The sequence below is a fragment of the Callionymus lyra genome, chromosome 18 (genome assembly GCF_982586985.1).
Source record: "Callionymus lyra chromosome 18, fCalLyr1.hap1.1, whole genome shotgun sequence".
NCBI classification, from domain to species: Eukaryota; Metazoa; Chordata; class Actinopteri; order Syngnathiformes; family Callionymidae; genus Callionymus; species Callionymus lyra.
In genome coordinates, this window is record NC_141835.1 from 19,485,749 (window position 1) to 19,506,030 (window position 20,282).

The 20,282-nt window shown below is 36.5% G+C and overlaps 1 protein-coding gene across 1 annotated transcript in view; it reads left to right on the forward strand.

The window, feature by feature from the left end:
* Positions 1-6,908: 6,908 nt before the first annotated feature.
* myo10l1 (myosin X, like 1) overlaps positions 6,909-20,282 on the forward strand; it is a 47,777-nt gene continuing 34,403 nt past the window's right edge. Inside the window, exon 1 of the mRNA XM_087779361.1 lies at positions 6,909-7,149. Within this exon, the coding sequence (XP_087635487.1) occupies positions 7,129-7,149 (21 nt within the window). The 5' untranslated portion in view covers positions 6,909-7,128. The remainder of the gene's footprint in view (positions 7,150-20,282) is intronic.

Sequence of the window (20,282 nt, forward strand, 5' to 3'; positions counted from 1 at the left end):
CTGGAAGGATTTCTCTCCTCTGGTCCTGATCCGTGTGCGAGGAACCATCAGTAGATTCTGATCCACAGACCTCAGAGCCCGAGCTGAGGTGTAAGGCTGGATCAGATCAGTGATGTAAGGAGGACACTGACCATGAATAGATCTGAAAGTAAGAACGAGAATTTTTAAGTTCATCCTGAAAGAAACTGGAAGCCAGTGAAGAGTTTTAAGGATCGAAGAAATGTGAGTTCTTCTACTTGAGCGGGTCAGAATTCTCGCTGCAGAGTTCTGAATCAACTGCAGGCGAGACAGCTCCTTCTTGTTAAGACATGAAAATAATCTCTTGCAGTAGTCCAGGCGAGAAGACACAAACGCATGGATTACAAGCTCCAGATCATGTTCCGACAACAAGTTTAGAGATTTTTCTCAGTTGAAGGAAAATATATAGGCATTGTTAACATTATTGCAGCTTTGTTTTTAACAGAGGACGGCCATCGACCATCAATATAATTATGAATATTATTGTATACTATTCCTACCTAAATATTCTTATCGCTGCATTATTATTCTGCCAATAAAGCATTTGATTACCAGATGAAACCATTAATAACGAGAGGCCTTTGAGATGTATCTAAGAAAGCAAAAATCTGTACAAAGACTTAACACATAAAATGGGGGAAAAGCTTGTTAAAATATAAAATAAATATAAATAAAGTGACAGATATTAAGAGAGAAAAGGGATTCATATATAGTAAATGTTTGAAGAGAGGCAGAGGTAGATTCTAAACAAAATTATGGGGGGAAAGCAATACCAAATTACATTGATATAAATAAAGAATTTACAGTGGTATAAAAAAGTTTTGTCACCCCTGTACATTTTCATGATTTTCCTTTATAAATCATTGGTTGTTTGGATAAAAAAAATCCAGTGAAATATATCTTATAGGAGACAACACAGTGATATTTAAGAAGTGAAATAAAGTTTATATGATTTACAGAAAGTGTGCAAGAATTATTTAAACGAAATTAGGCACCCTTATATCTTATTGATTTTAATACCTTTAGCACTAATTATTGGAACTCAAAATTGGTTTGGTAACCTCAGTGACCCTTGACCTCCATACACAGGTGAGTCCAATCATGAGAAAGGGTATTTAAGGAGGCCAATTGTAAGTGTTTCTCCTCTTTGCATCTTCTCTGAAGAGTGGCAACATGGGAGCCTCAAAACAACTCTCAAATGACCTGAAAACAATGATTGTTCAACATCATGGTTTAGGGGAAGGATATAGAAAGCTATCTCAGAGATTTAAGCTCTCAATTTCAACTGTGAGGAACATTGTGAGGAAATGGAAGACCACAGCCACAGTTCTAGTTAAGGCCCGGACTGGCAGACCAAGGAAAATCTCAGATAAACAGAGGCGCAGGATGGTGAGAACAGTCACAGTCAGCTCACAGACCAGCTCCAAAGACCTGCAACATCAACTTGCCGCAGATGGTGTCACTGTGCATCGTTCAACTATTCAGCACACTTTACACAAGGAGATGCTTTATGGAAGAGTAATGCGGAAAAAGCCTTTTCTCTGCACACGCCACAATCTGGGTCGCTTGAGGTATGCTAAAGCACATTTGGACAAGCCAGCTTCATTTTGGAATAAGGTGCTGTGGACTGATGAAACTAAAATAGTTATTTGGGCATAACCAGGGGTGTTATGCATGGCGGAAAAAGAACACAGCATTCCAAGAAAAGAAGGAGGACAATGTACAGGAATAAGTTACAAAGTTGAAGTTGCGCCGGGGCTGGATCTTTCAACAAGACAATGATCCTAAACACTGCTCAAAATCTACTAAGGCATTCATGCAGAGGAACAAGTATAACTTTCTGGAACGGCCATCTCAGTCCCCAGACCTGAATATTATTGAAAATGTATGGTGTGATTTAAAGTGGGCGGTCCATGCTCGGAAACCATCAAACCTGACTGAACTGGAGAGGATCTGTAAAGAAGAATGGTCCAAAATACCTTTCACCAGAATTCAGACCCTAATTGGAAGCTATAGGAAGCATTTAGAGGCTCTTATTACTGAAGAAGGAGGATGCACAAAATATTGAATTATTTTTCTTTTGTGATGCCTAAATTTATGCACATGCCTAATTTTGTTTAAATAATTCTTTCAAACTTTCTTTAAATCATATAAACTTTATTTCCCTTCTCAAATATCACTGTGTTTGTCTCCTATAAGATATATTTAACTGTAATTTTTTCTCCAAACAACCAATGATTTATAAAGGGAAAATCGTGAAAATGTACAGGGGTGCCCAAACTTTTTCATACCACTGTATGTCTGACTTCCAAAATGCTACCAGACCTCCAAACATCTCATGAAGAACAACATCTACAACAACAGAGACTAAAACAATACAGAACAAAAAACATGAACTTAAAGGTTAGTTTTTGTTACTTTTTATCGTAACACAGTAATTACAGTATAATGTGTGATTTGATGTAAACCACAAACGGCATGTCATCAATACTCAATTGTTGTCAACTGACAAAATGGGATTTTAATAAATAAATAATTTTGCATCGAAAAAGGGATACCAAGACGGCAACAACTAGAAAACAGAAGAAGCAGATTTTGTTACTTAAGCTTGATAGACTTGTTTTATAGTGAAGTTTATAGTGAAGAAATCCAAACAATTTCCACTGTGTGGTGATTGTGTAGCTAAAATAGAGCTTCTTCAAATTAAACCTTATTTAATTTAAATTTATTTTTGGAGTCAGAGTCCCTAAGTGTCAAGTCATCTTCGTCCATCCCTTTCCTCTGTAAAAGTCTATGTTTGGTATTTGTTTTTACTCCACACACATATGTGCCCAAAGACTTCAGGAAGAGCAGTCGTGCTTACAGTTGGGGCGGGTGGGTTTGTGTAATCCAGTTATTAAAGTGATCTTGGTAATTTTATCCGTTGTGATGAGGATTAAGCGTCATTCAACTTAATCCCACAGAAAGTGTGTCACAACACTCACTGCTCGTAAGCATCAGAGGGAAATCGAGACATAAGCAAAGTGTTGAATATGGTCCGAATGAATCTGCCCATCAAATGACATTTTAAAAATAGTATTGATCACACCTTGTGTTTGAAGCCTTGGTGGTCTAATGTACAGTCAATGGAGCTCAATAAATTTAAGTGTTAGTTATTAGGTACTTATATATCAGGTACTGAGGTATTTTTTGATCGTGCAATTCGTTTATGTTGTCATCTTTTCCAAAGTTTTGGCTGCTCCTGAGCCTTTAGTCTTATTAAATATTTATGCTTACACTCATGATGTCAAAGGTAAGATATTGATATTTAAAGTAAACTTTGTTAATATACAATTTGGCATCCAATTATTTTGGCCACAGCAGTCTGACATGCTGCTGCTTCAAGAAAACAGATTGATAGTGATGTTAATTTCTTTAGGGTACATTTGTGATGCATTCAATTTGCTTTCCCTTCTATACATGTGTGCTTTGCTGCGGGTCATAGCCGGCCGATTAGATTACCTCTCAGTCTGTGGACGACATTGACAATTCATGGCCAGTCAGGGCCTGTGATGCTTCGATACAGCCCCTGAGTAACGCTGTTTCCAGACGGGGGGTTGGGTGTGGCAGGTGGGGGTGCAACAATAGGGGTGAGGCGGCGGGGGAATTAAGATGAAGTCATTTTAATGGAACTGCTTTATTTGACCTGACAGATTCCTGTTTGTGGGTGGTGAGAGTAAATATTGAGTCATTGCGAGAAAAACATTAGAAATTGAAATGTTTAGTCACTCAAACTATTCTTTAAGACAGTTAAGATAATATACATAAGATAATTGTTTGTTTTTTCCAGTAGCCAATACATACAGCAATTTTTTATAAAAAAAAAAAAAAAAAAAAAAATCAAAATAAAATAAGAACAAGAGAAATAAAGAGAAAGAACACAATTACACAATCTAAGTCTAAAGATAAAGATAAAGAACATAGGTCAAAGAAAAACAACAAAGACAAAGGATACAAAGACTAACATAGAACAGAACATCCAGATACTCTCACTCTACTCCTGCACATTTTGTCTTAAAAAGCTTTTTTTTTTTTTAATTCTTCAGGGTCTATCAATCAAAAATATGAAAGTAGGATAATCCATTTCTTGGTGTTTTATTTCATCCATTTGTTTGATTGAATGAGTCATACAAGTATGGTGACATGACAAATGTGTAATAGGAAAGTCAGACTCCTCATGTGATTGTTTTTAAGGATATAAACGGCAAGGATGCAGTAGTTCATATCATTATATCATATAATTGTTAAACTACATAACCCAATTCTGAATTAAAAAACATCTGACTGTGAGTCCAGGGACATTTGTTTAATCAGATTGTTAAAGAGTTTTGTACAAACAGACACATACTGATGAGTACAATAAAGGTCCAAGATCAACCTAAGAGACACTTACAGTAAATCAACACTTGTAGGAAAATCTTATTCAACCTTATAGCTACGTATCAAACAGCCTAAACCTTTTATCCACCCCAATATCATTACCCTACATTTTCTGTCTCTAAATAATTAGAGATGTTTCTTAAATACAAACACATTTGGCAGTAATGCTTTGGTAATTTCTTGTTCAACACTGTAGCAGTGAGCAAGAATGGGAGCTCCAGCTGTTTGCTCCTTCTGTCGCACACATTGTTGAATCAGTGGATCCAGATGGTAATTCCAAAAGGTCATCATCTGTCCTATCATTCCCATTTCCTGGTTACTATGTGAAAATATTTTTTTAATTGAATATTTGTTGCTGTTTTTCCCTTTGTTGTCCACCCAGAAAAAGCAGTCGTTTGCTATGTGTAAGTTGTGTGAATTTACAATACACTACTCAGGTTTCTGCCATCTAAAAACATTTATGTGCACGCTATTCTTCAACTAGACATCAATATGCCCTGTGCAGTTCTAACACTCAAGAACTTAAATCAATTTAATATATGTAGAGAAACGGCAAAAGTTTCAAACATTTTCTTATGAAGTTATCAAAACATTTGATGTGAAATTTTATTTTGTTCATGAATGTCTTATTATTGCCATGTCTGCAATCTCATGTGGTTAAGAGTTAGTTAAATAATTCATGATTCCTGGTTAGGGGGTAAGGGGGGGGGGGTAACCTACAGTGGCTGTAAGAAGCTTCTGTGCTGGTATAATGACTGTATTTCCTTATACTGTATGTGTGTTCATATGTATATGAGGGGTGGTCTTTGTCCTCCAAAACACAACCAAACGAGAGGCCCTATTGTTGGGTCTGGCGTTTGAACTGTCCCAGTGAAGATGATGGAGGGTACGGCATACTAAAGCACATGCACTCATATGTGCAAACACACACACATACACAGGCCTTTATTTGGGGGGCCCTTTCAAACCTTGAGGGCTCCAGAGGGACAGACAGACTGCAACAACACTGTAACACTGTGGGCTTCTGATGGCTGCACCTGGCTTCCCCAGCCTGCCTCACTGAATATGACACACACACACACACACACACACACACACACACACACACACACAGAGACACACACACACACACACACGTCACACACACAGACTCAACCATCTGTCTAGTTCAGATTCTATTGGTCAAATGGGTGCCTTTGGGAGCATTGCATGTTGTTTGATTTTTTGGGTACACTTGCCCCAACTGTTCCTATCCTGTCTGAGTACACCATACAGATATTATTTTTACCTCATGGGAGCTTTTTGACTAATGCTGTCATAAAGACGTCTGCGACTGGTGGATCTAGAGGTCTGTTGGAAATGTTGACATTTAAACATAGATAAAGGAATTAGTTCAACTTCAGTTGTGAGTGGGAAATAACTCACATTATTTCAACATACTCATTTATTCAGACCTTATTAACTCTTTTCTGACAGGTTTAGAGATAAATAATAAACACATTTTAAGAGAAACCCATTATTATGTTATATCGATTTTTAGTTTTCAATAAGTGAAAAATTTGATTTTCGGTCCAGTTTTTGTTTCCACCCCAAGAAAACTAGACGTACATTTTTATCTAATTATTTTATTAATCTTTGTTTTTACAGTATAAAATGGTAGTAATCTTATTAATCTAATTATATTTTACATTTCATGAATTTTACAAAAATACATTTCCTTGAGACTTGGAAAAGTGTGTATCTAAGAACAAATACATTGAGATTGTGAACATAGTGTATATGAAAGTGTAATCCTCAAAGACAGCATTAAAAGTAGATTCAACGCCATGTTTATTTTTCTTGCACGTATATTTTCGCACCTGCATCGGTAAATGTTTGTCTTTAGAACAGATTAAGAATAGATTAAATTAATTAATTTAAATGCTGATTAATTATAGCAAATATAACATGGGAAATAAATATAAATAAATAATCAATTAGATCTAATCGCAGGAAAAAGCAGTGGTGAACATGCTTTTAAATAATCAACAAAAATTCTGTGGAATAAATAGACATTTTATTTAACTTTACTGGATGCTGCACCGCTCCTTCGCGATGCCCCTGTGGATACCATCAAACGCACCGTGCTCCTGTGCGATCAATCACGCATCGAAATGTGTTCGTATATTAAAAAAAAACACGTGTCGTTCCATACAAATAAACTGATTATATTCCATCAAATATAAATAATGGTTCAAATATAAATATGGGTCAGTGGAGCAATTTCCAAAGATATTTGATCATCCAGATGTTTCTCAATTATCTGCATGCGTTTCAAATAAGCACCGCCCCTTCGGTGTACGCAGTGACCATCAACAAGCAAGCCCCTCTGCCTCTGCGAGTCCCGCAAGCGTCAAACACACACACACACACACACACACACGAGTGGCACACCGGGATCTTGAAACGGACCTGGAATTCGGGGAACACTTTAATTATACGGGTCCCGGGTGGAGACACATTTCCTCGCCGCGTGCCCAGGATCTGTTTCCCACCGAGATCTCAGATCCTGGACCTGAGCTGAGAAGATGCTCCAGATCACCCGGTGAATGGGAAACCTCGGCTCCGGATCCGCGACCAGCCCTCTTCGTCTGAGGATCTTTGCGCACCGGAGAGCGGAACCAGGATCGTCGGGGAGGAGAAGCAGGGAGGATGGATGCCTTCTTCACAGAGGTGAGACCCCCCAGGATCGGATCATGCTTTTTTTTTTCACTCGTGGATTCTCGGGAGGGTTCGGCAGGTGTTGCAGCCTCACCTCGTCGACCTGCCGCATCCGTCACAACATACAGATCCAGGCCTTCGAATCCATTCATATTGATCAGTAACGCGATGTAAGTTTCTGTCATTCACCAACACCGAGGCATCGGTCTTTGCTGGTAGACTTGTCATGTTTGATATGTGATCGAGAACAGTGGGGGACCCCCTGACTTCTGAGGGGTTTCAGTGGGTAAGGTATGGAGAGGTGGGTGGGAGTGGGCCGGTGCGCAGCTGCGGGTGTCGGCGTGAAGGAGGGTGGGTGTATGGTGAGTGGAAAGGGTTGTGACAAAAGGGGAGGTTTATCATGAAGATTGCGCTTTTCATCAAATTTATCCCCACGAGACTGCGCACCTCTTCCAGTCATTGCAATGTCAACAGTGGATTTCCTCCCTTCTTAATCCCAGCGCCTTGTATATTTACATCCAAACTGGGAAAACTTTATCTTTAAGGGCAACTAATGATTTAATTGAAGTGTCTCTTGAATAGTTATTCGTCCTCTATTGTTCTCATCAGCGTTTGTTTGCACAAAACTCTCTTTTAATTGAAATATTTACATCAGAAAATGTGTTTAAGCCCCGCCCACTGACAACCCTTATTTCCCGGAGATGAAATCTCGTTTAGCGTAACCACACCCTACTCTGCTGTGATTGGTCAAGCGTCAGGGTTTGTCACCGCACGTCATCCATCCAGGAAGTCTCCACCTCCAAGGGACTTGTTGTATAAAGTGAGTGAGGAGAGTTGGGTTTACGCTTTAGTTGTTCTTGAAGGTATCAGATCTCTTTATATACTGTATACAGAAAAGGCTGTTTAAACTTGATTGATGTCATTGTATTGTCAATGATAGTGACCTTGATGCAAAACCACTATGTATTTTTTCTCCACCCGACTATCAGTGAATGGAAAGAAAGCTCTAACATATTATAAGCATTTGACAAACACATTTAGAAGGACGATATGCAGGAATGATTTGCTGTTCATCTATAATGGCCTTTGGAAACACAAATGATTTAAGCAAAGACAAGATTTTAACTTAGTAACTCATGGATGCTATTGGTGCCAATCACATAAATAACCTAGTGTTACTGCCTGTTTAACATTTTTAAAGTGCAATTTTGAGTGTTTTCTCTTCCAAATATCCAACACTCACAATTGTCTTTGACACATTTACTATTTTTCATGCTTTTTGAAACTGTAACACATTTAAAACAGCAAAAACAAATACCATTCCCTTGATTCCCTTGTGTTGCAAAACATATGCTCAACCCCATGGAGCCTTCTTTGCTGATATCCAACCCCACAAAGCTACTTATCCCCCTTCCTCTTAAGTTAATCTGATATGGGTTTGAATGGCTGATGTCATCCGTGTGTGTATGTGTGTGTATGTGTGTGTACTTGCGATTGTTTGTGTGAGAGGTAAATCTTCAGGCAAGAGGCTGATGATAATGTTCCGAGTAATATTCTTGAATATTAGACCTAAAAACCTTGTTTAATTTAATCATAAACAACTTCAAACATTCACATTAATTATCAACACATCACTTTATTGTTTTGGTTGTGTTTGTTTAACTGCCTATTCTAATAAAAAGTTTGAAGTCAAAGGTCAGGATGACAATATTTCGTCTTGAAAACAATGGTTTAGGAATTTGCCATTAATTTCAGGAAGCTATAGTAAACAGGATTTAACCGACGCACAAAGGTTGTGAAACATCTTTAGTACAACATCCCAACAATGTTCATTTTAAATTAAAAACATGTCATTATGGTTCTAGAGTTGAAGCCATTTGTGATTGTCAGACTTTAGTCCTGCATACAAACACACAGTTCCCATCCCATGTTAATATATTGATTGCCAGCATCGATTCACAGACCACCAATGCAAACCCCCACGGTGTGGACTTGGAAAGCCTGTGCTGGACCCGAAAATGGACTCATGTTATTGAGTTATGATGTTCAGGCGTGCAGTCGGGTCAGAAGCAGCATATCTGATACTCAGAGACATGACTTCATGCAACGGAGTAATCCATCCTCCTGTGGGGGGTCATTTGTTTAACCCCCAGTTTTAGTTTCATTCCACCACTCTGTTCATCAAATTATCAAAATAGTAATGCATCCTGGTCCTGGACCTTCAACTCATCAACTGACCTATCTGAAGCCAGTGAAGGCCTGTTGACCAATCAACGTGCATCATATACAGTATAGTCAAAATAGTTGACAGAAAATGAAGAACAGGAAACAACAAATAGCTTTTAAACGGTTTATTTTTAAAATAAAATCTCTGTTAAAATATTTTAAAGTTTCTTGACGGGCCACACAACAGTCCAAAATGTAGTCCCGATTACACCTGTGTAGTAACATATCTAGTCAAAAGTTCATATTCAAATATATGCATTAGTCATTTGGAGAAATGAAGAATTTCACGATGAAAATTAAAACCCTCAACCAATTTAACTGATATGAGAAAAAAGTTTTTCATGAGGAAACTTTAAATTAAGTAAGTTTGATTGATGTTAGAGAAATTAAAGAACACAGCTAAAGTATTACTAAAGTATCATTATTCAATCATCGATGTTTATATTAGGGAGCATAATCCTGTCCAGTTAAAAGAGTTTTAAAAATACCATCACTACAATGTATCGCAATACGTACCTCCGAGCCATTCAATGAGCTGGATTTGCTTTTGTAGGAATTAAAATAAAAGCAGCAGAACTCCCACACAATCTAAAGAAGTCATGCAGTATAGCAGGAAAACCAACAACGTATGATCTCATATTGAAATATGGATTAAAACAAATGTTGGTGACTAAAGAATAGCACAATATAGTAGTATTAGGTAGTTCAGTTATCCAGAGTGAAACGTTAATTTGGCAGGATGGTTTGTTGTGTCTCTCCCTGTAAGTTGTCAATCTCCTGGAAGAGATACCTGGAGCTAGGTCAGGGAAAGAGGAGATCAAAGAAGGAGAACAAATTCACTTGATCGTTTGCATGTTATTCTGTGCTAAAAACATCTTTTAAGTAATCTGGAATATTTCTTCCATGCCTTTAGATTTTGGTTCAAAAACACATTTTCCTCAGCTCCTTGTGATGGATATAGATATAGAAAATATAATTTTTGTATTGATGCTTTTGGTTATTTGATGCAAAATAAAAGTAAGGCGTAACAGGTATATTACACTTGACTGCTACTTAGTTAAGAAATATTCCCAAAACAAGGAGCACAACCCCCAAATAGAAGGTCATTTTGGTGGAGGGCTGCAGTAAAACAACATGTCCGACAGTTGAAAACTGTGCCTCTCAACTGGTGAACCCTTTGCCACATTTCGATTGTTGCGGCTTTTACATAATAATTGCACCACATTGAACCAGAATAGCAAAATCTGTCCCTCACTGAGAATTATTGAGGGATGAGAACAAAAGAAATTGAAGAAAAAACAGCAAAGTTCTGCAAAAGAAATAATGAACTAGAAAGGGACAAAAAAAAAAGCTAGAAATATATATATAAACAAGCCCTTAAACCTTTTGATACTGTGTGGAACCAAAATACATTATGTTCCATTTTTTATGGATATCATTAATAAAATAATAATTCTCCTGATTTGTTGTAATTTCCTGAACTTGGTTATTCGGACGTACAAAACAAAAGGATGTTACTGTTGGCAAACATGGAACCAATAACTGTTAGTTAGACGGTTAAGCTTCTTGAGCTGGACTACGACAGAGTCCAGGTCAAAGGTTCAGAGTCAGATTGATTGCCGGGAGCAAATGATGATTAAAATGGCCCAGGAATGTCTGGGAAACAGTTTTGGGGAAAATGAGTTGGACAGTTGGGCGCAGCAAAGCTGGTGATTCTAAAGTACAACCTGAAGAAGGAAAGACAATTAAAAGAGAGGAAATATATCTTACATGTGAAACATAATTTAATAAAATTAAAAAACAATCTACTCCTAGCAAAATCATGTTCTTTATTATCTTGGCGATTAGACTCCTCCACTAAAATGTCAAGCTTATGTTTGCAAATCAATAGTATACAGAAAACACATATAAGAGGATATACTGTAAAGTAAAAGCTAAAACAATACACCAGAGCATTCATGGACTCTTAATGGACCTCGTTCTCTTTTTATTTCTACTTTCTGCTTCCATGCTGTATCAAAATAAAACTAAACCAAAATTAACAAACATTTTGACAGAAAGTGCTTTTTTCAAAAAGCTTTTTCATGATTTATATTGTTAAAGAACAATAAAAAAAATGGTATCTTTATATAATATCTATTGAAATATATTACATTTAATAATTATAATTTAGTTTAAAGAGCTCATATTATTTTATTTTATTATTTTCTCATTCTTGACTATATATATATATATATATATATATATATATATATATATATATATATATATATATATATATAAATAAATGGACAAAGAACAAAGAGAAAATAAGTATAATTTAAAAAAAACAAGTGCATTTGTAAAGATCATTTTGCCGCTATTATACCTTCATAGTTAATATGGAGATCACCATGAAAAAAAAAATCCATTGAGGATTTCAATTATACAATAGGAAGAGTCTATTGCGAAAATAATACATACGAGAGCAACAATGATGTGTGGCTGTATATACTCTTGTTACTTTCTTTCTATAGACCTACTGAAAAGATGATCGAGCCCTTCCTTCCTCTGTCATGGCGTATAATTGCCCATAGTGTGAATCTTTATTGATTTCTCTACAATCCGTTAAGTGCACTTGGTCGACACGTTTTGGAATGAAGCGTCTGAGGTTGACTTAACTGTGAAATATTAATCATCTTAAAGCAGGGAATGGTACTGTTCACTAATAGAATGTGAAGCACTGGGCACATAAATGTCAATGTTTTGACTTTTGTTGCGAAACACAACGTGATGTTTAAACCATCTTGTATTCATGGGTTCTCATGCAAATTATGAAGGATTTGGAATGAAGGGTGTACAGGAGGAAGCCGGTTCATTGGTGGAGAGTCGCAGGAGATGTGTGACCTACATTCTGCTGCTCCAAACACATTTGTTCTGCTCAGGAGCTGCTTTGCTTCTCTCTCCCTTCAGTCTGATGCTCCGTCTTCCTCGCGGCCACTCTCTCGTCCAACCACGATTGCCTTCTTTTCCTCCCCTCCACCCTCGCTCATGTTTTATTTTCAGTCTGGAGCTTGTGTAGGTGTGATGCAAGCTCACAACGAGACGCTGTCCTCTGTGGAGCATCAGGGTCAAATATGCCACAGATAACAAACACATTCACTTATTCTTAGAAACTATAACCACCTTAATACCTTAATGTGTTGATTTAAGTGTGTCTTAAATAGACCTTTGACGTAGTAGAAGAACTCACATTTCCCGATCCTTAAAAGTCTCCACTGACTTCCACTTTCTTTCAGGATCAATGTGACCCTGGTCTAGAAAAGCTACTTATCTTAATATATATAATTGAAGTTAATGTTGCATAAGACACTTTAATGTCTCTTTGTTTTCTCGAATATGTGACACCTCACTCAAAATATGCACCTATTTTGGGTGAGGTGTCAAACAAATCTGGTAGATTTCAACAAATATTTAGGTAATTCAGTTAATTTTATAGATGGTACAGTTTGGATATTGTAAAACCGTTCAAAACTAGCGAGGAGCCAGACCTTAACAAACATCGCGTCTATGATCATGTAGTAAATGTACTTAGAACAGCAAGATAATATTGATTTTAAATATTTTAGATCCTTCAGTCTATAATACATTTGGGGAAACAAAGCATACTTAAGAAGTGATATGATTTATGAAATGTCCGAATAAATATTAAGTGACAAAATGTATATTTTTAAAAAGAGAAGCTAACTTGGCTGTAAATTAATCATAATACAAAAATTAAAAGAAGCGATGATAATCTGGGATTGATCTAAAGAACACTAACAAAATTATATAATCTCTTCCCTGTCCGTTGTAAACAATATATCTAAAATAATAATAAAATATAAATATCTGATTTGAGTAGTTTTACTATTAGAACGTGAAACGTGACATAATTTCCCTAAACAATAACATTTTACAATTACATTATTTGAAATGTAACACAACTTTAGGAGGACTCAATTTCCCATCATGCACCTCTAAATGGGAAGCAGCACTTGTCACTGCACCCTATGCCTACACTGTTGCTATGGGGTCTTGTTGCCAGGGCAACAGAGGGGCTGTGTGACTGTAATGTAATCCAAGATGAGAGAGAATGTGATAATTAGCGGCCTGCTTAAACTGTGCTCTTGAAGAGGATTTACATCACACACACCCCCACACACGTGCATGCACACACACACAAAATCTGTTTCAATCTGTGACCTTTATAGCTGAACTTAATTGTTTTGGGGATTTTTAAGGATTTTGATCTTTTCACAAAATCTTTTGTAAACACACCCACACATGTACACAGTCACACATAATAGGAAACATCCACCAGAACATGGAAATGAGAACATCTTCATTCTTATCTAATCATTTTAGAATGAATTGTATTCCGAAAATACATTTATTTTTAAGCTTAGTTAAGCATGAAAACCTTTAGACAGTGTCCTTTGAACTTGTGTCATAAAAATCCACACAACTTTTGTCTTTTCAACTTCGTATTGTTGGTTAACTGTGTCATCACTCAAGAGACTTCCAGACTTAGCTCTCCTCGCCCACCTTTGGTCTAAATATGCCTGAAAGTCAACCCTTTCAGAGATTGAGTCATTAAAACCTTCCTCGTGCGACACCATCTGTACTTGCGTACGATCACACTTTGAAGACAGGACTTTGGATATGAAGACAGGGAAGTCTGGATTATATTTTTTCAAAAATGACGATATTGTTGGAGTTGTTATGAATTTCAAAAGATTAAAGAGACACATGAACATAACATCACTTGGTTGATATTCATAACCTTTTTTTTTATATGTTCACTGTGATATTCCAGCTGTTAATCTGTTTTACTGACAGATGTGACTCATCTAGGGCAGGTGACACACACACACACACACACACACACACACACACACACACACACACACACACACACACACACACACACACACACACACACACACAAGGTCAGACACTCGCAGAAGCATAATCTGCTGAAAGCTTCGCTATCCTGATTGTATTATCACCTTTAATGGAATATTACTGACACAGTTGTCGATCCCCATGGCAGTTCAACAGACCCAACAGCAACAGGGTCACATATTTTCAGAGGGACACAACATGCAGACTTGAGTAATATAGCAAAGACAGAAAAACTAAATAAAAATACTATTTTATTGGTATTTATATACTATATATCAGAATACTGGCGGTATATACTTGGGGTTTTAGGAAATATCTATATGGTGATATATATCATGATATTTTTCTATATCTATATTTGACCGCACAGTTTTGATTATTAAAAAAAAGAAATTCATGACATTTGTTCATTTTTGTGTTTCAATTAAACTTCCAGCAGCTAAATGGCAGCAGTCACTAAGTCCTTGGCAGCTAAACGAACATTCAAATCCCTCAAGATCCTAGAAATGACTCAAGAGGATACAGTCGACACCAGCGACTTCATCAAGAGTAATGTGGTCTTTTAAATTTGCAAAACCAGAGGAAAGTACTCGGACAATACTACAAATATATCCTTGTTCCTACGGTATCGCAATGAAGGGCAACATATCGTCTTGTTGACCCTGTATCGTACGTATTTCTTTGCAAGATTCTTGCCAATACAAAGCCCTGATACACACAGTGTACATCTGTTTTCATGTATGTATAAATTGTGTGGCCGGAGTTTACTTCCTCATCAGCGACTATCCCGAGGGAAATGCCCCAAACAAAATCTCATGTCCATGTGATCATTCAAGAAAACACAACGTCTTAATGACATTTTTAATTACTACAGGTCATTTTCCAAAGATTTTATCCTAATCAACTTGTAATATATGCCTGAACAAATGATATATTTTATAGTAAAATAAATATGAATAAAGAAATAGAAGAAGAAACGAGAGGTGATGTTAAAAGGTTGTTTTTTATTTTATTTCTGTTTTGTTGCCTCAGGCTAACATTAGCCTTTAACAACATGACATTAAGATTAGTGGTCACACATTGCCGACACCATCGCCTTCCGCTTTTAAGAGATTTGGGAAGTGGTAGACGAATATGGTTGATTGGAGTGACGTTTATTTTGACAGCAGGCCAGAGATAACTTGTTCAAATTAACTACAATTTCAAAAAAGATTTTAATTATTTGACTGCAGCTGTCTGGTCTAAAATATACTTCCTATTCACAAACTTTATTAAAGTAAATGTATGTTTATTTAGATGTGGAAATAAGTAGAGATTTCATGTTTGGCATATTGTTAATATTTGATTATTGACGGTTGTAATGGATTTTTAATATATGAATGTAGTAAAAAATCCACACTAAACCAAATCTCAGCTGTATTTACCTGCAAAATAAATGTTAAATACTGAATTATCTCGTGTTTCTTCCTAATTCGAGGTTGTCGCATCGCTTCAGTGTACTCTGTCAACGGCTATGAGGAAGAGAAGAGTCCGAGATGTGAGGTCAGGGGTCAAACTTTGAGGGTTAAGTGACAATGAGGTTAAATGGGGCATTGACAGAGAGGTGATGGACAAAAGCTGGAGGCTAAATTTTTCGGGGTTTTCTGGTTCAGATTTCACAGAGAAGAAGCGTGACGGCTCTCGAGGTGTGCTCATGGTTTGGGGCTCACAGGAGTTGTTTTTTTTTATCATGCATGACCATCCACGTCTGTCTGGACCAGAAAGTGCTGGGGGAGGGAGACACAAAGAGGGGGAGCAGTGTAAGTATGTGTGTCTGTGGGTGAAGGTTGTAAAGCTCGCAGGTCGTTTATTATAGTCTCTCTTTTTTCGCCGAGTCGCTTTAGGATGAAACAGGCATAGCTCATCGATCTCAAGAGCGATTTATTCATAGGCAAGAGAGCCGAACATCGTCAGCTGCTGGTTTCCCCGTAGGCAAAAGAGAAATGAAAGAAGAATACTACTGTACTTTAGAAAGAGGAGGTGATTTTTTTTTACGGCGAACGGAGAGTTGCTGAGAAGGCAGAGGTCACAAGGTCAAGTCATGACACCATCGACATGATTTCAGAAACAAGTCCTCTGGGATATAAAACCGCTGACTAAATGCAGATGGATGAAGAGTGATGTTCCCGGTGGACCAGAGGGAAGAAAATATAAGATTATATTATATTATAATATTATAATATAATATATTAAGAATAATATATCATATAAAAATATATATATATTATAATCTGAAACCTCAAGAAATCAATGGATTTTGTAATATTTCATATGTACCTTTAACAGTAATATTTTCTCTCACATCATCACTTTTTCCACACATATTTAAATGTTTTATAGAACTTAAAAGTGTTATGTATAATAATAATAAGTTGTATGCATCTAAAACAAAGCCTATCTTGGGAAGGAAAAGGGAACACAAAGCTTAACTTGACTGTTCACTGTGGTGTTATTTCAACAATATGATAAAATAAACCATCAAAAAAGATTAATGAGTTTAACCCTTAAAATTAAACAGTTTTAAATACAAAATCACGTAAGATAAATAAATATACAATAGTCATGATCTTTATTCTATGCTTACTATGTTTGGAAAATCCAAGACCAATATATTCAACTCTCAATATTTTTTCAAAGAAAACTATTTTTAAACTTGAGAAAAAGAATACATGATGAAAGTCCAAGTCTGGAATGGAAGCTGGTCTTCTGAAGGACTCTCTAAAAATAAGGGAAAAGATGCAGCATGCAGGGAATCCTCAGAGACAAAGCTCTCTTCTCATCGGATCAGCGTAGTCTCTCCTCTCCTGCAGTCTTTCACCCTGATGAACTTTGTTTTTTTATAGAATATTTTCATTTAAATGTAGCATTAATTCCATTTATATGAAGCTTTGGTTGCACACATTTAAAGCCTGACTATAATTGGGTTAATATAAATGTGTTTTGGTTTACTGGCTGATTCTTATTGATATTTGACAGTTGGTTTGTGTACATTTTTGTGGAACTCATTTGAGAATAAAACTTCCCTTGAACAAAATACATTCTTTTATCAGCTTTTAAAGGGTGAATGATAAATCTTCTGTGCAGTGCAATATGACTCTCATGCTTACAAAGATGCACGTTTGTCAATTACTTAATAAATGTTAACATTAATTTTCTAACCAGAGAAATAAAAACCAAAATAAGAAAAGCTATTTTTTATTAAAACATTTAAAACATCCACATTATAATCTAAAACCTCAATAAATCAATGGATTATGCAATATTTCATATGTAGCTTTAACAATAATAAACATTAAAGATGATGAATGATGTATTGGTCTTTAAAGTTTAAGCAAAGGTATTGAAATTCTACGCACAGCTGTTGCCGCCAAATCTGCCAATATATGAATTAAACCAACTTACATTTACCCATTTTTCCCTGTTTGTTCATAGAAACGCATTCATAAACACTGTGATATGTTGTAATATTTTGATTTGTCTGTTTGTTGGTTACCTCTAAAACAACATCACAGCTGAATAATTCAACTATTTACCTGTCATCTAAATGACCTATTTGTACAAATCAATTAGTCCAGTCTTGAAGTTATTAGATGCTACATTAGGCCTGCAGCATGTAGTCAGAATCGCTTTTGGTTTGGCAAAGCCTTCTGGGCTTGTTTCCAAAAACATTCTGACATTTGTCCCTGTTTGCTTTACCTCAGGCTATGTAAGTATGTGTGTGTATTTGCCTGGTAAAATTCAACCTTCAGGGTTTGACTAGTTCTCTGTCACCCTTGTATGTAAGCAAAATTAGGCAAGAGGAAAAAATGTAAACAAATAAACTTTATTAATTTAATTTAGACTCAGATATAGCTTTTGCCCGGTTAGGTGGCTTTAAGTTATTATTTTATGAAATGCAATATAGAGTATTTTACAGATTGTGCCAGCATTTAAAATATTATAATAGCTATCATTCAAGAGTAACATAATATTTATTCATTTAACCAGACAGAGACTTTCACTCCCCCTTTTTCATTAGCGCTCATTTATTCACCCATTTTTAATGGATCAATAATAATATGACATCTTGTCCTTGAATTTTATTATACTGTATAAATCATGAATCATGTGTAAATCTGCACACGTGACTGCAGGGATCGTCACCAGGACATGTTCCATCAAATAAAGGAAAACGCCCAGAACACATTTTTATTTTTTCACTGTCTTATTTTAAATAGTTCTCAAACAGTCTCTGTCTGTTCCTGCATTTTCATTCCTCATAGAAATGTGCAAAATGTAATCTTTTTTAGCTCTTAAAGAGAACGGCACAAATGGAAACACCTGTTTGAAAATATATCACTTCCATTTTGCAAAACAATGGGGTTTCAAATAAATGAATCCTTGGATCATTCTGGAGGTTATGTTCCAGAAAAAAATGGGCTTTCAGGTATTCTAAGGTTTGAAGTTAAGAAATATAATTAAATATTGAGAACTCAATGTCATTAAAACAAATTCAAAAGGGCAAGCATTTAACACAGCAGAGGAATCTTACGCATAACAATCACATCAATGGAAAATTAACATGACGGGATGCTGAATGATGGGATAGACAACTTGATACTACGTTGCCAAGAGACTCGGAGTCCAGGAAACTAGGCTCAAAAGGCTGCATGTCATTTTGTTCAGCAGAAACAGCGACCGGCCCAGAGAGTGCTGAAGGTCACAGACAAACAACGTCATCGACAGCATCATCTGAAAAAAAAGCAGAAGTGAAATCCTCATGTAACAGAGTGCAGTCTCCGACTCATCCCTGTAATCCTGTCTATGAGGATCACGAGCAGGATGGATGGCAGAGCACAGTCCTCCAGAGGCCAGACCAGGCCTCCGCCTAAAACTTCTCTTTGGATACAGTTATTAGAGCAGACTCAGGGAAAGTGTCAGAGGTCACATGACGTACTTTGACTGATTCAAATGGAGTCTCATGAGGTGTAACTACGAGACTAGGTCATGTAGGACATATCTGTCAGCTAACTTTGTAGCTTCAATTTTATTTTGAACTTGTTTTTCTTTTATTTATTTCTTGTCTGTCAAAGTAAATAAAAGGAAAATTGATTTTTTTTTACTAACTTTATTTTATGTATACATAATTTGCCACTTGTTCCTTCATGTCAAGTGATAAAAACAATTTTTTATTTCTGATAAATCATAGCATGATTCAACTTGCAGACAACGTCAAGTAAGAGACATTAGAACTTGGAAGAACCCTGCTGTCTCAACTTCTTTGGCTCACTCCTTATCTCCATGTGACCTCATTCAGAGACTTTCCTTGAATGATTTTGACTTAGTGCTTATTTAAGATCTACTTTAACGCTAGTTTATTTTACTCTTCTTTCCGCTGCTATGTACTGGATTATTTTTTCAATTTGTTTCCTGGACACATTTAGTTTAAGACGAAGGTCAAACATTTAAAATTGACATACATTTGAATTGCACATCCAGGAGGAATGGCTTTCTTACATGAATAACTATATAAATAACCATTGCTTCAGAGGGAGGGAGAAGGTGTGTTGTCCACGCTCCATATCTCCTCGTTACCCTCCATTAGCGGCCATATTGAATATCCACCTCTTCTCCGGCTTGCTCTGCTTTTGCTCCTTTTTGCCCGATCTTGTCTCCCTAAAGCGTAGACCTTTTAGCTGCATGAGTTCAGAGGTCAGTGCCCGTGTGAAAGAGGCTTTGTGTGCGTGCAGGAGATGTCGGAAGAGCAACACTTCCTTTCACCAGGTGTCAACACACAGATGTGAAGACGCTGTTGCCGCGCTCTAGTAAATGCAGATGTTCAAGCCATGTGTCACAAATCCGAGCTACGATTGAATGATGAAAAATGTGTTAATAATATAACTGATTCGCACTTTTGCATCGTCAAGTTCTTTGATAAGAAACGTGTTGTACTTTACTTTACTCAAGCTTTTCTT